Source organism: Chlorocebus sabaeus, chromosome 7, assembly GCF_047675955.1.
Source record: "Chlorocebus sabaeus isolate Y175 chromosome 7, mChlSab1.0.hap1, whole genome shotgun sequence".
NCBI classification, from domain to species: Eukaryota; Metazoa; Chordata; class Mammalia; order Primates; family Cercopithecidae; genus Chlorocebus; species Chlorocebus sabaeus.
In genome coordinates this window covers 33,833,626-33,850,387 of record NC_132910.1, presented here as the reverse complement: position 1 = coordinate 33,850,387, position 16,762 = coordinate 33,833,626, and the positions used below count along the sequence as shown (strand labels likewise).

Genomic DNA, 16,762 nt, shown 5'->3' with positions numbered 1-16,762 from the left:
CTGAGACATTTTATTATTTTTGTTATTATCTGACTCTCTCTACCCCTAAAATATAAACTCCAGGAGGACAGAGATTTGTGTCTGCCATATACCCAGCCAGTACTTAGAACCAGTGGTTGGCACATAGGTAAGTACTTACTATTTCTAAAATAAATGACTGTTAGCTGCCAACCCCCAACCCCAGAGTTTTTAAAATATTTGGTCTATTAGATATGAGCTGCTCAGTCATTCAAGGCATCTAAGAAACAGTGCTCACGCCTGTAATCCCAGCACTTTGGGAGGCTGAGGCGGGCAGATTACGAGATCCGGAGATTGAGACCATCCTGGCTAACACGGTGAAACCCCGTCTCTACTAAAAATACAAAAAAATTAGCCAGGCTTGGTGGCGGGCACCTGTAGTCCCAGCTGCCCAGGAGGCTGAGGCAGGAGAATGGCGTGAACCTGGGAGATGGAGCTTGCAGTGAGCCAAGATCGCACCACTGCACTCCAGCCTGGGTGACAGAGCGAGACTCTGTCTCAAAAAAAAAAAAAAAAAAAAGAGAAACAGTACTATTGTAATCAATTTTGGAGGATACAATTGTCCTTGTGCTAGTCCCATCAAACAGCTTTCTAGGTCTCGAGGAAGTTCTAGATTATAGTTTGTTTTTGTTTTTTTTGAGACAGGGTCTCGCTCTGTTAGCCAGGATGGTCTCGATCTCCTGACCTCGTGGTCCACCTGCCTTGGCCTCCCAAAGTGCTAGGATTACAGGCATGAGCCACTGCGCCCAGCTAATTATAGTTATTTTTTATGATGTCTGCAGCAACTAGTACATGTTAAATACCCAAATTCTAAATAAGACTTGAAATACCCTTATGCAAACTCTGTGTTAGTACCTGATTGCTTCTCATGTAGCTTCAAAATAAAATATTAAGGATAACTAAGTCCTTACTCGAGAAAATTAAATGTGTTTCATGTTTTTAAGACAAGAAACTACTGGGCACAGTAGCTCATGCCTGTAATACCAGCACTTTGGGAGGCTGAGGCAGGAGGATCATTCGAGCCCAGGAATTTGAGACCAGCCTGGGCAACATGGCAAGACCCCCTCTCTATCAAAATACAAAAAAAATTAGCTGGGTATGGTGGTGTGCACCTGTAGTCCCAGCTACTTGGGAAGCTGAGGCAGGAGGATTGCTTGAGCGTGGGAGGACAAGGTTGCAGTGAGTCAAGATTGTGCCACTGCACTCCAGCCTGGGTGAAAAAGTGAGACCCTGTCTCAAAAAAAAAAAAAAAAAAAAAAAGAAGCTGAGCTGACTCTGTAGGTCATACTCAGATTTTAAAATTTAACTCATCAAAAACTCTCCCCACAGGTCAGGCGTGGTGGCTCATGCCTGTAATCCCAACACTTTGAAAGGCTGAAGTGGGTGGATCACTTGAGATCAGCAATTTAAGAGCAGACTGGCCAACGTGGTGAAACCTCATCTCTACTAAAAATACAAAAATTAGCTGGGCGTGGTGGTGCATGCCTGTAATCCCAGCTACTCAGGAGGCTGAGGCAGGAGAATGGCTTGAACTCAGGAGGTGCAGGTTGTGGTGAGCCGAGATCGTGCCACTGTGCTCCAGCCTGGGCGACAGAGGGAGACTCCATCTCAACAACAACAACAACTACTCTACCCACAAATGCTATCTGGGTCAGAATAAAGAAAAGATGTAAGGTATTCAATGAATATTTCTGTATAAAGCAGAACTAAGGGATTTATTTACCAGTCAATATTAGAATAACATCTAAGATGAGTAGATTTTTGTAAACCATATTTAGATTTGTAGCCAGGGATAATTAAGAGCACTGGGGGGAAAGGGCTTTGACTAGACACAGGAACAAGTGGGTTCAGTGACTAGAAGTACTCCAGATAGAGACTAGCTGGTGATTTGCTTTTTGCATTGTCCTAGGAGACAGCTTTCTCAAAGTACATTTGATTTCCTTATCATATCCATAAACATGATCATTACTTGCCCTTGGAAGGCTTTAAGCAGTACCCTTTTCTAGTATAAAGCTGAAAGCACTATGTCTATTATTGGCAGTCTTTTTCTATTGCGGCATTTTATTGTGTAGGAATAACCACTGGAGCTTCAAGCACAGGCTGCTAGGAATGGGAAGAAAACGCATTTGAGAGACACTGTGCAGAAGACAGCAGGTGTGACTTGCTGCCTGTGGAGGAGGGTGAAGGGGAAGAAAGCGTCAGAGACATTCTGAAGGTTCAAGCCTGCGTGACTGGGAAGATGGGGACACTTGCAAAATGTAGGAAGATAAGAGATGCCACCATTTGGAAGGAGAGAGGGAGAGAATGATGAGACAATCTTGATGTTCCTAACTGCATACCCCAGCATAGGCCTTTTAAAAGCCTCGCTGTGCTGAAAGGGATGAAAAAGCCTGTCCACTGCTTAGTATTATTCGATTCATGTTGGCTGCCAAACAGATTATCACAAAATGTAGTGGCATAAAGCCACCATTTATTACACTCATAGATTCTGTGGGTCAGGAATTCAGACAGGCACAGCAGGGACAGCTTTTCTCTGAAGTCTGGGGTCTTTACCCCACAGCCTGAAGGCTGGATGCTGGAAGCATCTGAAGGTCAGCCTATTCTTGTGTCTGCAGGTGAAGGCTGGCTGTCAGGTTGAGGCCTTAGTTCTCCACATGGGTGAATCTGGGCTTCTCACAGCATAGTAGCTGACTTCCCCAGAGCAACTGTCTAACCACAGCTCTTGAAAAAAGTGAGTCAGCTAGAAGCTGTATCATAACCTAGCTTAGAAAGTTACAAAGCATGGCCTCTGTCGTCCATTTTTGGTTGGAGCCGTCATAAGTCCTACCCAGACTCATGGAATGGAACATAGGCCCCACCTCTTGGTGAGAGGAGTGTCAAAGTCACATTGTAAGAAGAGCATGTGGTGTGACATCCGTGAAAATGGAAGAATAAGGAACATCAAAAGTCCTTCCAAAAAAGCAACAAATAAACTGATAAAAACTGCCAGAATCAACTTTTTCAGAATTCTAGAACCCAAGCAAAAGCTTACAGCAACCAGGACTTAAGAAAGTCTGAAACTACTTTTGCAAAAATTATGACAGTGAGGGAAATCTAACATAACTGACCCCATCTTCCTTCTAACCTCACAAGCTGTCTTTGCTCATTCCAGGCTAACAATAGGAGGAATTTAGTGTTTACTTTTATTTTTATTTTTTGAGACAGGGTTTCACTCTGTCACCTAGGCTGGAGTGCAGTGACACACTCATGGCTCGCTGCAGCTTTGACCTCCCAACCTCAAACAATCCTACTGTCTCAGCCTCCCGCATAGCTGGGACTACAGGCACATAACCACCATGCCCGGCTAATTTTTGTTTTGTTTTGGTAGACAGGGTTTCATCATGTTGCCCAGGCTGGTCTTGAACTCCTGGTCTTGAGTGATCCTCCCACCTCCGCCTCCCAAAGTGCTGGGATTACAGGTGCGAGCCACCATGCCCGGCCTACAAATTTATAGTTTAATTTTAAAACAAAGATGAAAATAGTTCCATCTCATAACTAACCCCCTCCTTGCTCAGGACCAAAACTGCCTTTGTAAAACTAATCAAAGGCCACAAGCTTAGAAGTGTGATAGGACCCTGAATTCTGCTAAGATGTAGGCACAAACTCTAATCAGCCATTGTGTCTTCTGCTAAGATGTAGGCATAAACTCTAACCAGTTGTTTTATAACTTGCCTTTTAAAAACTCTTTACTACTCAGAAGTCACATAGCCACTGGTCACAAGATTTGTAACTTCCCCAAATGCCCCTGTGGATAACATCACTGTTGTAAAACCTAAGACTGATGTTTGAGATATTTTTCAGATTTGAATTCTGTATGGACCAACTGGCACCACCCAATCAAAAATGTTGCACCCAGATATCAGCTCAGCAAAAGACAATATCGACCCCCTATGATTTCATCCTTGACCCAACCCATCAGCGTTACTCATTCCCTAGCCTCCTGCCCACCAAACTGTCCTTGAAAAACCTTAGTCCCCGAATTCTCAGGGAGGTGGATTTGAGAATTATTTCCTGTCCATCGGCTTGGTGGGTCCTGTCATAATGAAATTATTTGCTGCAACACTCCTGCTGCTCTTAGTGCATTAGCTTTTCTGGGCAGTGGGCAAGAAGAACTCAGCTGGGTAATTACAAAACTACCTGAATCTCAGCAAAAGCTCAGGAAGCTCTGTGGTGTTTTAAGTTACCCTCCTTCTACCTCCCCACTCCTGTGCTCAGTGATGATGGCCTTGAAGGTAAAAGCCCAGGTTTCTAGTACAGGTAAGAATGCCAGAAGGAGCAGAATAATGGATCTCATTCACAAAGAACTGTGGTCATTCGTTTTGAGCTGTGCGTTTGTCTGCTTGGGCTGCTGTAACAAAGTGCTACAGACTGGGTGGCTTAAACGACAGAAGTGTTATTCTCTCACAGTTCTGGAAGCTAAAAAGTCCATGATCAAGGTTCTGGCAGATTTGGCTTTTAGTGAAGGCTCTTTCTGGCTTGTAGATGTCACCTTCTCAGTGTGTCCTCACATGGTGGAGAGTTCTCTGGTGTCTCCTCCTCCTTTTATAAGGCCACCAATCCATTGGATTAGGGCCCATCCTTATGACCTCATTTAATCTTAATTGCCTCCCAAAGGCCTTATCTCCGAATATAGTCACATTGGGGCTTAGCTAGGGCCTCAATATATGAATTTGTGGGAACACAATTAAGTCCACAGCAATTTATCTGGTGGCTCCCTAGCTGAATGGGCTTACCATTATCTTGCCTAACTTGGAACTCTGCCAGTTCTGAGGCAGCTACCAGGGTCCTTTGATAAAAACAGTTAAAGGCAAATGTATTAATCACAACCCTGGAACAATGGATAAGAGGTGGAGCAAACAGCAGTCTCACCATAACACTTGACAGAAAAGGCTAGTGATGCTTTGGTGAACAAGGGCTTTGAAAAGCTCTGACATTCTTGGTGTTATGGGTTGAAATCTGTCCCCTCCACCACAAAGATATGCTGCATCCTAATTCCCAGTATATCAGAATGCAACCTTATTTGGAAATAGAATCATTGCAGATTTAGTTAGTTGAGATCACACTGGATTAGGGTAGGCCCTTCCTCTAATATGATTGGTGTGCTCAAAAGATAGCTTTGTGAAGACATAGACACACAGGAAAAAATGCCATGTGACGACAGAAGTAGAAATTGGAGTCATGCATTTATGACCCAAGCAATGGCATGGATTGTCAGCTGTCACCAGAAGCTAGGTGGAATGCAACAGATTCTCGCTTAGTGCCTCCATAGGACACTAACTCTGCCAACACCTTGATTTCAGACTTCTAGCATCTAGAACTTAGGGAGGGTAAGTTTCTGTTGCTTTAAGCCACTCAATTTGTAGTACTTTGCAGCCCTAGGAAACTAATACAATAGTTAAATATTAAAAGACAGTATAAATGTATTTGTTGTTTGCTACTCCTTTTTCTCCTATCTGATTTAAAATACAACTGTATAAAGCAATAGTAATAAATCTATGTTATGGGTACACAATATATACATGTGTAATTTGTGACAATAACAACATAAATTGTTGGGAATGGAGTTATGTGGCAGCAAAGTTTTGTATACTATTCAAACTAAAGTGGTACTGGCCAGGCACAGTGGCTCTCGCCTGTAATCCCAGCTACTAGGGAGATTGAGGCGCAAGAATCGCCCGAGCCCGGGAGGCAGAGGCTGCAGTGAGCTGAGATCATGCCACTGTGCTGCAGCCTGGGGAACAGAGTGAGACTCCGTCTCAAAACAAACAAACAAACACACACAAAAACTAGGGTGGTATTAATCAGAACTAGAATGTTATAAATATATGTTAATTGTACCCTCAGGGGAAATCACTAAGAAATAACTCAAAAATATATATTAAAAAAGAAGACAGTGCTGCGCATGGTAGCTCACGCCTGTAATCCCAGCACTCTGAGGCCGAGGCAGGCAGACCACCTGAGGTCAGGAGTTCAAGACCAGCCTGGCCAAGATGGCAAAACCCTGTCTCTACTAAAATTATACAAAAATTAGTCAGGTGTGGTGGTGCACACCTGTAGCCCCAGCTACTTGGGAGGCTGAAGCACGAGACTTGCTTGAACCTGGGAGGTGGAGGTTGTGGTGAGCCGAGATTGTGCCACTCTCCTCCAGCCTGGGTGACAGAGCGAGACTCTGTCTCAAAAAAGAAATGACAAGGAAATTAAAGCAGTATGCTGGAAAATATCTAGTTAACACAGAAAATGGCAGCAATGGAAGAAGTGAGGAACCAAAAAGATACACAAAATATAGAAATCAAATAGCAAAATAGCAGAATTAAGTGCTTGTCAGTAATTATATGTCAATGCTTTAACCTCTTCAATTCAAAGGCGGAAGCTGGCATCATGAATTAAAACATAATCCACTACATACTATCTACAAAAGACACATTTTGGATTCAGGACAGAAATAAATGGAAAGAGGATGGTAAAAGAAATTCGGCTGGGCTGTAATCCCAACACTTTGGGAGACCAAGGCAGGCAGATAGCTTGAGCCCAGGAGTTCGAGACCAGCCTGGGCAATAGAGTGAGACCTCATCTCTACAAAAATACAAAAATTGGCTAGGTATGAGGTCACACACCTGTGGTCCCAGCTACTCAGGAGGCTAAGGTGGGAGGCTCGCTTGAGCCTGGGAGATTAAAGCAGTAAGCTAAGATCTTGCCACCATACTCCAGCCTGGGGCCACGGAGTGAGACCCTGTCTCCAAAAAAAAAAGCTATTCCGTGTAAACAGAGGGTGAAGTGGCTACAGTAATACCAGACAAAATAGACTTTAAGACAAAAACCATTACAAGAGACAAAGAAGGACATTGTAATATTAAAGAAGCTAGCAAGAAGCTATAACAATTATAAACATATATACACCTTACAATAGAGCAGCAAAATAGATGAAGCTAAAGAGAATTGAAGAAAAGAATAGACAATTTAACAATAAGAGAGGGCGCATTCAATACTTCACATTCAATAATAGAGCAACTGGACAGAATATAAACAAGGAAACAGAAGATTCAAACACTATAAACCAACTAGACCTAATAGATATACACACAGAACACTCCACCCAACAACAGCAGAATTTAAATTCTTCTCCAGTGCACAAAGAATATTCTCCAGAATAAACTATATGTTACGCCACGAAAAGTCTTGTTAAATTTTAAAAGATCAAAATCATACAAAGTATGTTCTCCAAGTATAGGGGAATGATATTAGAAATCAGTAACAGAAGGAAATTTGGAAAATTCACAAATATGTGGAAATTAAACACTTAAACCACCAACAGGTGAAGGAAGAAATCACAAGGGAAATTAGAAAATATACTGAGACACATGAAAACAAAAACACAACATACCTCAACCTATGGGATACAGTGAAAATAATGCTCAGAGGGAAATGTAGAGCTGTAAATGCCTACATTAAAAAAAAAAAAGAAAATGGCTGGACACAGTGGCTTATGCCTGTAATCCCAGCACTTTGGGAGGCCGAGGCAAGCTGATCACTTGAGGTCGGGAGTTCAAGACCAGCCTGGCCAACATGGCAAAACCCTGTCTCTACTAAAAATTAGCCAGGCCTGGTGACAGGTACCTGTAGTTCCAGCTACTTGGGAGGCTGAGGCAGGAGAATCGCTTGAACCTAGGAGGCGGACTTTGCAGTGAGCTGAGACTGAGCTACTGCAGTCCAGACTGGGCAACAGAGCGAGACTCCGTCTCAAGAAAAGAAAAGAAAAGAAAAAAAAAAATTCGCAAAACAATTACGTAAGTTTCCACATTAAGGAACCAGAAAGAAACGCAAACTAAACCCAAAGCAAGCAGAAGGAAATGCAATTCCAGTGGAAATAAACAAAACAGAGAATCAACAAAACCAAATGTTCTTTAAAAAGATCAACAAAATGGATAAATTTTTAGCTAGAACTCATAGGCCCTCCTCACCTCCTCAACTTAATCTTACTTCTGTTCCCACCACTCCACTTAGACTACACTTGAATAACTCAAGGGCCACTGCTATTCTCAACTGAATTCTTAGCAGCAATTGATAAATTTGAGGAGTTCCTTCTTCAATGGACTCCCCTGCCACTCTCCTGGTCCTCCTTCCTCAATGCTCAGTACTTTCCCATCTCCTTTGCTGGCTTCTTTGCTTGGCTTGACCTCTAGAGTTGGAGCCAATGGGCTGTTTAGGCTGTCTTCTCTATCAACAGACGCTTCCTAAGCGACCCCATCCCATGGCTTTTAATAGCATCTCTATGCCAGTGAACTCTCAAATCTGATCTCCAGCCACGCCAGCATTCTGAACTCCAGATTATATCCAACTGCTCTTTGGTCATGTTGACATCAGTATCTACATCAGCTTTTCGTTACATCAGCAGCACCACTATTTTTCCTGTAGTATCATCTATCCAGTTGCTTAAGCTAAAAATGTAAGAGTTACCCTTTTAAATCCAATCAATCAGTAAGTGGTCACTGTCACGTCTAAACCCTATTTTGAATGTTTCCACTTCTATTTCTGCTATTACCACCCTAAGGCAAGCCACCACCATCCCTTACCTTCATTACAACAGCCTTCTTAGACCCAGCAGATTGACTCTCTCAAGTGCCAACTATACCCCCTAATTGGAGAAGTTGGAAAATTATTACTTTTTTTTTTTTTTTTGAGGCAGGGTCTCACTCTGTTGCCCAGGCTGGAGTGCAGTGGCACAATCTCAGCTCATTGCAACCTATACCTCCTGAGTACAAGCAATTCTCCCACCCCAGTCTCCTGAGTAGCTGGGATTGCAGGCGCCCACCACCATGCCCAGCTAATTTTTTGTGTTTTTGGTAGAGATGGGGTTTTGCCATATTGGTCAGGCTGGTCTTGAACTCCTGACCTCAAGTGATCTGCCCACCTCAGCCTCTCAAAGTGCTGGGATTGCAGGCATGAGCCACCGCACTCGACCAGAAGTTGGAAAATTAAAAGCATTTCCCAGACACCCTTACATGTAGTTTGGGGTCAGAATTAGACATTGTCAATTAAATGCACTAGCACAAAGTTTGTCAAGAGAAGCAAGACAGAGGCAATCTTCCTATTGCTATTGCTGCTGGTAAGCAAGGTCAGAGATGGAAGTGTTCTGTGTGGAAAGGTTGCAACAATGGGACCTGGCATTCCCGAGTCTGGCCAGTGTCGTGGGCATGAGCTGCAGTGGCAATGGTAGCAGGCTTCCTCAGCTAACCACTGTGAGGTGTCCTCTAACTCCACAGACCAGTGGTAGTTGCCCTGACTCTTCTGCCAGTTCTTCCACTGATGTTGTATACACCTAACTCCTTGTGATTTTTGCCTGCAGCACTCAACTCTGATATACCTAACTCATTCTTCCTGCATCCACTCATGCTCACCTATAAACCATTCTCCATTCCATACAGAATTCCTTAAATATGTAAATCACTCAGGTTATCTTCTGCTCAAAATCCTCCAGTGGCTTCTTACCATACTTAGAATACAATTCACACTTCTTACTGGAGTACAAAGCCCTATCATCTGGCTTCAGCCCACTTCTCTGATGATATCCAGCCAGTGGGCTCTCAATTCCTGAAGCAGCCCAAGCTTTGCCCTAGATCTGTGCTGTGGTGTTCCATCTGCACAGGACATCAGTTCTCTCAGTTTCTTACATGTCTTCCATGTCATTTAGATTAGATGTCACCTTCTCATCATCCCCCACCCCTGTGAAGTTATTCTACCCTATCTTCTCTGCAGAGCACTTACTAGTATCTAATCTTTTCTTGTCATTAGTCACCATTGTCTCTCTTTTCCAAGAATCTATGCACAATGGGAGAAGGGAGGAACTTTGTCCCCTCATAGCAGATCTGGGATGCAAGGTAAGTGCTTAATAAATATTTAAGGAATAAATTTGGGTTAAATTTGTAAGGTAGAAATTTTACTTCTGTTAGTTACTCCAAGTGTCTTAGTAAAAACTCCACATTCTTAAATATTAGGTTGAGGATAATATCACTTTGCCATCTGTACACAGGTGGTAGGATAACAAACTTTTGGAATATATTATACTCAACTTTGTACTCAGGGGAATAAAAAAACCCTGAAAACGATCCCTTTTTAACACTGCCGCTGGAAAAAGGGACTATCTAAAAATCACTAATTTTTTATTGAGGAAGAGGAATATTAGATAGTTGGATTTCATTCAGGAATACTGCCATTTTTCCCAAATTACTCCAACTCTTGCAACATCATACTTTTGGCTTGTAAGGATAAACAAAATATACAGTTTTCTCTCTCTCAGCTCCATCTGCTGTACTTGGCGAGCAGCTGGGAGGGGGTGGGTGGAGCCTCATACTTGATATCAAGTCTGGAGAAACAGCACCACCTGCTGGGGAAAGGCTGCCGTGCATCTGCCCTGGCAAGAAGCCTTGTGCAACTACACCTTTCCTTGTGCAACTACACATTTGACGTTCCGCGTAGCAACAAAAACCAGCTTTCCAGAAGACCAAAAGGAAGTCCTGCTACTCCAGAATATGTTGATAAGATTAAAGAATCTTCTGTCAAAGGCTTCTCTTCTAAAAAACCAACCTGGGCTTTGATCCAAGATTGGAAATCAGTGCCACTGTAGGAAAGAGAACAACAGAAGCACATCTGGATTAATGAACAGGAATAAAAAGAGTCACAACTTTAAGAAGCCTTTGTCCCCCGTATTCTCTGCAAATAAGAGGCTGAGAAAATTTAGTGCCTTTGTCCTCTTTTTGGAAATTCCAGAGGTTTTTTTCCTTCCTTTCCCTCATAAGGACTATGAATTCATCTGAATTCACCTTCTAGCTTACTATCCACATTAAAAAAAAGTTTTTTAATGACACATAACAACTGTGCATATTTATGGGGTACACGGTGGTGTTTCAGTACATGTATACATTGTGTATCACTACTTACATTCTTAAATAGCTATTTTTCCTCTCTTGCCAATCTACTTTATCTTTCAAATTCTTCCTAAGACCTTTCTCCATCATTTGTGAATGGGTTTCTCAGGATCTAAAAACGATTCCACTCAACTAGTTTTCCATTACTTCGCAAAATAAATCTGGTATTTCAACTTTCTCTTCATTCCTGAAATCTATTTATTTTCTGTCCTCCTTACTCAGTGTACATGGGTGGTAAAATGCCTCTCCACCTCAATCCTCTGTTGGCTAGATGCTGTGTGCCTTCCGTGTTACTCAATTCCTTTCTAATCTAGATCCCAGTGCCTAATCTTCTCTCATTTCTTCCTTTTCCAACTACTCCTTAAGTATCAAGATATACCCCTTTCTGCCATCTGCCTATGAGCTTTCCAAAAAAGGAATTAAGTTCATCCTTTTATTACCATTTGTGGTTTTATCATCATTTACAAATTATTCCCATTTCTAAGATTTACCTAAACTCATTTCCTTTCTTTTTTACTCATATATTTTCATAATCCCTAGATTTCTTAATTGGCTACTAGATCAAAATTATTAACATAAAATATTTTATATCCCCTGTCCTCTCATAGTTCTAAGACTTCTTTTTCCTTATTCAAAGCATTTCTAAAATTACTCCTCCAGGATTCATGAGTTTTTCTTGATTAGTTAGGAAAGTTAACTCCCTCCTTCAAGCATTACCTTATAGACCTCAAAGTTAAGATTCTCAAAAATGTAAGGAACTCCACTCATATCCTGAATGCTTACTATCCAAATGGGATAGTAACCTTGTATGTATACATAACTCAAATAATAACCAATGAATTGCCACTGGCACTCCATTAAAACACACACATCATACACAATTAAGGTAAGAGCTAAATATTCCTGTTTTTCAGTTTCTCTTTTGCTATGGCGGCATGTGGATAGAGTTCAGGAACCTACATAAAACTGAGTGAAGAAGAAAATGCTTTTATTAATCACAACATGAAATTAACAGACATCCTATTAGAATTAAACCAGGATAAATACTGCTGTTACAAAATTTACATTTCTCACATCCATTCCAGAGGAAAATCTTACGTATTAGGGCTCATCTTAATCTTATGGACTGATTTCAGTAAAACTTTTTAAATAGTAAATAGCAATTAACATATTCTCAAACTGCGCTAGTTAGAAAGGTAACTATAAAATATATAATGATAACACCCGGCAGGATTAGAACTGTTCTATTAAGAACACATCTCTGTTTTAGCTGTTACATCAGTGCACCTTTTTCACTGGTAAGGCAACAGCTTGCTGTGGGTGCCACAATGATCACCAAGTTTCTTCTTAAAAGACACTTGGTTTGATCAAGACTCAAGTGAGTTTTCTTTCCCAATTTTCATCTTTTGGAGCAGAAGTAAATACCTTGGTCTTTGATATATATAAGGATGCAAATATGAAATACAGCTGTTATAATCTTCTAAATCACAAACAGGGGCAATGAATTATTATTAGAAATAAGTCTTTGAAATATTTCATTTTTAAAATACAAGGCTTCTGAATAATCTCTCAAAACTAACTTTCCATTTTAGTACACGGCTTGATAAACATAGCACATTAGATTGGTTTTTAGCAATTTCTTCTATCAACTACACTTTGCCCTTACTAAGGGTTAGAGTATGATTTCAAACAATTTCTACATATAAAACATCTTTAAATAAGTTTTGTGTTCACTGAACTGAGACTTCTTTCACTTATGTACCTGTGGAAGTTAATTTGAGCATACACATATATACATACTTGCATACATATGTGTACATGTATGTTTTTTAAGTAAGTTACTTTTACCATTAGAATAAACCTAGACACTACAGCGACAACTCTGGGAACAGTGCGGTCTGCCTTTAGCAACCCTTCTCTAGGTTGAGGAAGGCAGGTATAGTTCACTGAAGGATGTGATGAGGCTGTAGTAAGTCTTCTCGTCATCTGTTAATCCTGCGTTGCCTGGTCTCACCACCACAGCTACGTGCACATCTGCTTCCTCAGCAGCACTGGCCTCTGTGAAAATCAAAGGATGTGTGTGTGTGTCAGAAACACCAAAAAATGATGTCTGAGATTTGCATCAAAGCCAGTAGGGGGATGTGGGGATGGAAGAAATGAATTTGGCCCTGATTTGATAACTGTTGAAGTTAAAAGGTGGAAACCCTGGGGTTGACTATATTATTATCTCTTTTATATATGTTTTAATTTTTCCATAATAAAAATTTTAAAAATACGTAACTGTACTTGACAGAAGAGAGTGGCAGTGTATCCTACACTTCTGCGCTTTATTAAGTACTTATGAATGCAGAAGGATGGAGTCATGTTCTGTCCTACACCCTTCCTCCACTTCCTCCCATCAGCCCATACCGAGAACTGAGCTGTTTTCCAAAGGACAGGCTATTGGTAATACCAATTAAAATGATATGGGGCTGGGCACAGTGGCTCACACCTATAATCCCAGTACTTTGAGAGGCCTAGGCAGGTGGACCCAGGAGTTCACTTGAATGCCAGACTTGAGTCCAGGAGTTCGAGACCAGCCTGGGCAACATGGCGAAACTCTCTCTCTACAAAAACAGAAAAATAGAAAAATTAGCTGGGCGTGGTGGTATGTGCCTGTAGTTCTAGCTACTCAGGAGTGCTGAGGTGGGAGGATTGCTTGAGACCAGGAGGTCAAGGCTGCAGCGAGCCGAGATTGCAATACTGCACTCCAGCCCGGGTGTCAGAGACCCCGTATCAAAAAAATAAAAACACAAAGAAGATAATGGGACAAATGGAATCCTATGGTCTAATCAGCCCAAGATATCTGCTCTTACCTCCAGACCCTAAATATGTCATGCTCCCAGCCTAGAACGGAGCAAGTTAGAGTGGGAAACAGGATACTGGACTGGACTGTGATAAGAGAGATGGCGCTTACTAGGACAGATAGAACAAAACTGGTGAGAAATCTGGAATACATCCTGTGGAGTTTAGATTTGGTATAAGAGTAATCCCCAATAGTTTCTCAGCCTTTGGAGAAGAGTCACAGCACCTGAATAGATTAACTGCAGGGCAGTCATGCTGAGAGAGTTAAGAAGTTCCCAGGAGACACACTGGGGCTGAGCTGTCTCTTCCACCCACCCACCCACCTCAAGTGCCTATTTTCTGTTCTGCCTGTGAAAGGGCCTGTCACCTTCCCAGAGCAAAGAGTATTCAAGACTCCCCTCTCTGTGTGGGAATGCCTTCTTCAGCCCACCTCTGCAGATGCCACTGGAGAAAGGCAGCTAGCTTCCACTCACCCCTACTTCCTAGCCTGACTGCCCTGAGCAAAGTTTTCATCGTGACTGGCAACCCGGGAATTTGACCAAGTTGAGCCATCACAATCCACGTGGGATTTGACACTACGAGTGGCTGTTCCATATTCAGGCTTCTTATCTAATTCACCGCAGGGCAATTTTTATCCCTAAGCGTCTATTTGCTCTACTATTATAATACTGAGATACATTTTTATACTTGGGTATTATTTGGGATTTTATTTTTTATTTTATTTTTTCAGATAGGGTCTCTCTCTGTCGCCCAGGCTGGAGTGCAGTGGCATGGTCTCCGCTCATCCCAACCTCTGCCTCCCAGGCTCAAGTGAGTCTCCTGCCTCAGCCCCCAAACGAGTAGCTTGGATTACAGGCGTGTTATCACTACCCCCTGGCTAATTTTTGTATTTTAGTAGACACAAGGTTTCACCATGTTGGCCAGGCTGTTCTTGAACTCATGACCTCAAATGATCCATTCGCCTTGGCCTCCCAAAGTACCAGGATTAAAGGCGTGAGCCACCGCGCCCAGCCATTATTTGGGATATTAACTTAGTTTTTCATTCTGCCTCAGCAGTGGAAGGCATGTGGTACCAAAACAGGACCAGAGAGAGAGAAAAGAGCGAGCAGGCAGATAGCTCCCTGCCTCATCCCATCTGCCAATGACCCAAGTTCTGGCCCCACTGCCTAAGCATGTATGGGGCCAGCAGAAGACAAAGGGCAGGAATAAAACTGCCTTACAGAGAATCAAAGGGAGCCAATTTCATTTTGAAGCCAATTTAGGGATTATTTCTATTCTCCAAAATTAGGAATAATTTCTACAACTACAACTGAGGAAAAGGCTCAAGTGAGAAGAGAAAGATCTGAAATTATAGACGTACTATGTGATCCCAAATACAAAAACTAAGTGGCTACAAGAATATGAAGAAACTGTAAGTGGTCTAAGGACAGGGGTTGTAATTCTTAATATGGAGATAGAGCAAAGGTCCGGGGATCACAAATTGAACTGTGCATTTAATCCCAGAATTGGCTGGCTCTGAGCAGACCACTCACCACAAAGCAGACCCTTAATTCTAAGCCTGCAGAAATTTACCATCCAAAGTGCTAGGGAAATTAAATATAAGCAAAACTACAGACTTTTATCTCCAACAGCCTGAATGGTTAAAGAAAAACAATTCACAGATTAAATCAGCTAAACTCACCAGAACAAATCAGCTAAACTCACCAGAACAAGGCCTAATTCCTTTTCATAAGAAGCAAAACGTAGTAAAAGGTTTTCAAATTCTCATTCTTTACAGGAAGTGATAACACATACCTACCCTTCATTGATAGTAATGACCCCCGACCCTACCACTCTAAGCCCCTCAAAATCACAAGGGTATACTGAAGTTTCAAATCAGGAGAAGGTTTCTATACAGAAAAATGATAGGCAAACATTTACAGAGAGTTCAAAGTAGAGGCCAGGTGAAATGGTTGTTGCTAAGGCTAATGCTCATTGACAGTACATTTCACATGGCCTGGCTACCTAGTCATTATACAGTGACCCTTAAAGCATTGTGTCTGTGCATCTGTCAGTCTCTCCTCCAGTGCAATCAGATATGTAAATATAAAGCTTTCCAGAAAGTAGAAAAAAATGAGCTGAGAGTTTGTAGAAATGCTTGGACACACAGGACATGGGCTGATCCCTGCCAAATCTTTTGAGTTTTCAAATCTCGTCAATTAACATCTAGATTTAAAATTCCAGGCCAGGTGTGGTGGCTCACGCCTGTAATCCCAGCACTTTGGGAGACTGAGGTGGGTAGATAACCTGCGGTCAGGAGTTTGAGACCAGCCTGGTCAACGTGGCAAAACCTCATCTCTACTAAAAATACAAAAATTAGCAGGGCGTGGTGGTATGTGCCTGTAATCCCAGCTACTCGGGAGGCTGAGGCCGGAGAATCGCTTGAACCTGGGAAGCAGAGGTTGCAGTGAGCTGAGATTGTGCCACTGCACGCCAGCCTGGGTAACAGAGCAAGACTCTGTCTCAAAAAATAAATAAAAATAAAAATAAATAAAATAAAATTCCAGTCTAGATTAACCAAGGACTGAAATTTAACAAAGACATTAATAATGACTGAATGTCTATTGTATGTCAGGTAAAATTAAGCCTGCTCTGCCTCTATTTCTCTAGAAAAAGTTATTAAAACTTTTTTAGATATTAGATGACGTATGCTGATTAATTTTTTTTAAAACCGCTTAGCAAATTATTATCTGCGTACATACCTACAACTCTTGCCTATCTCAATAAACCAAAAGCTCAAGGGTGAGCAGAAGAGAAAGAACAGTTCAAACACACTACCTCAGGTAAGGCACCTTTACCAGAGCCTGGATTTTCCTTTGGGTCCTAGCTCTGAAAATCTCAGGAGTGACATTAGTTCTATAGTAACAGATAGGGAGGGCTGGAGAGAGGACTCTTGCTTA

General features: G+C 41.9%; 1 protein-coding gene across 3 annotated transcripts in view; it reads right to left on the bottom strand.

Moving 5' to 3' along the window:
- Positions 1-11,950: 11,950 nt before the first annotated feature.
- Positions 11,951-16,762, bottom strand: part of ENOPH1 (enolase-phosphatase 1) — a 34,260-nt gene continuing 29,448 nt past the window's right edge. For 2 of the 3 annotated variants that reach the window (XM_007999052.3, XM_037989384.2), the window contains exon 6: positions 11,951-13,037. In XM_007999052.3, coding sequence (XP_007997243.1) covers positions 12,898-13,037 — 140 coding nt within the window. In that variant the 3' untranslated portion in view covers positions 11,951-12,897. Of the gene's footprint in view, positions 13,038-13,470; positions 13,586-16,762 lie in introns of all 3 variants that reach the window. The other variant, XM_073017431.1, reaches the window with a different exon arrangement.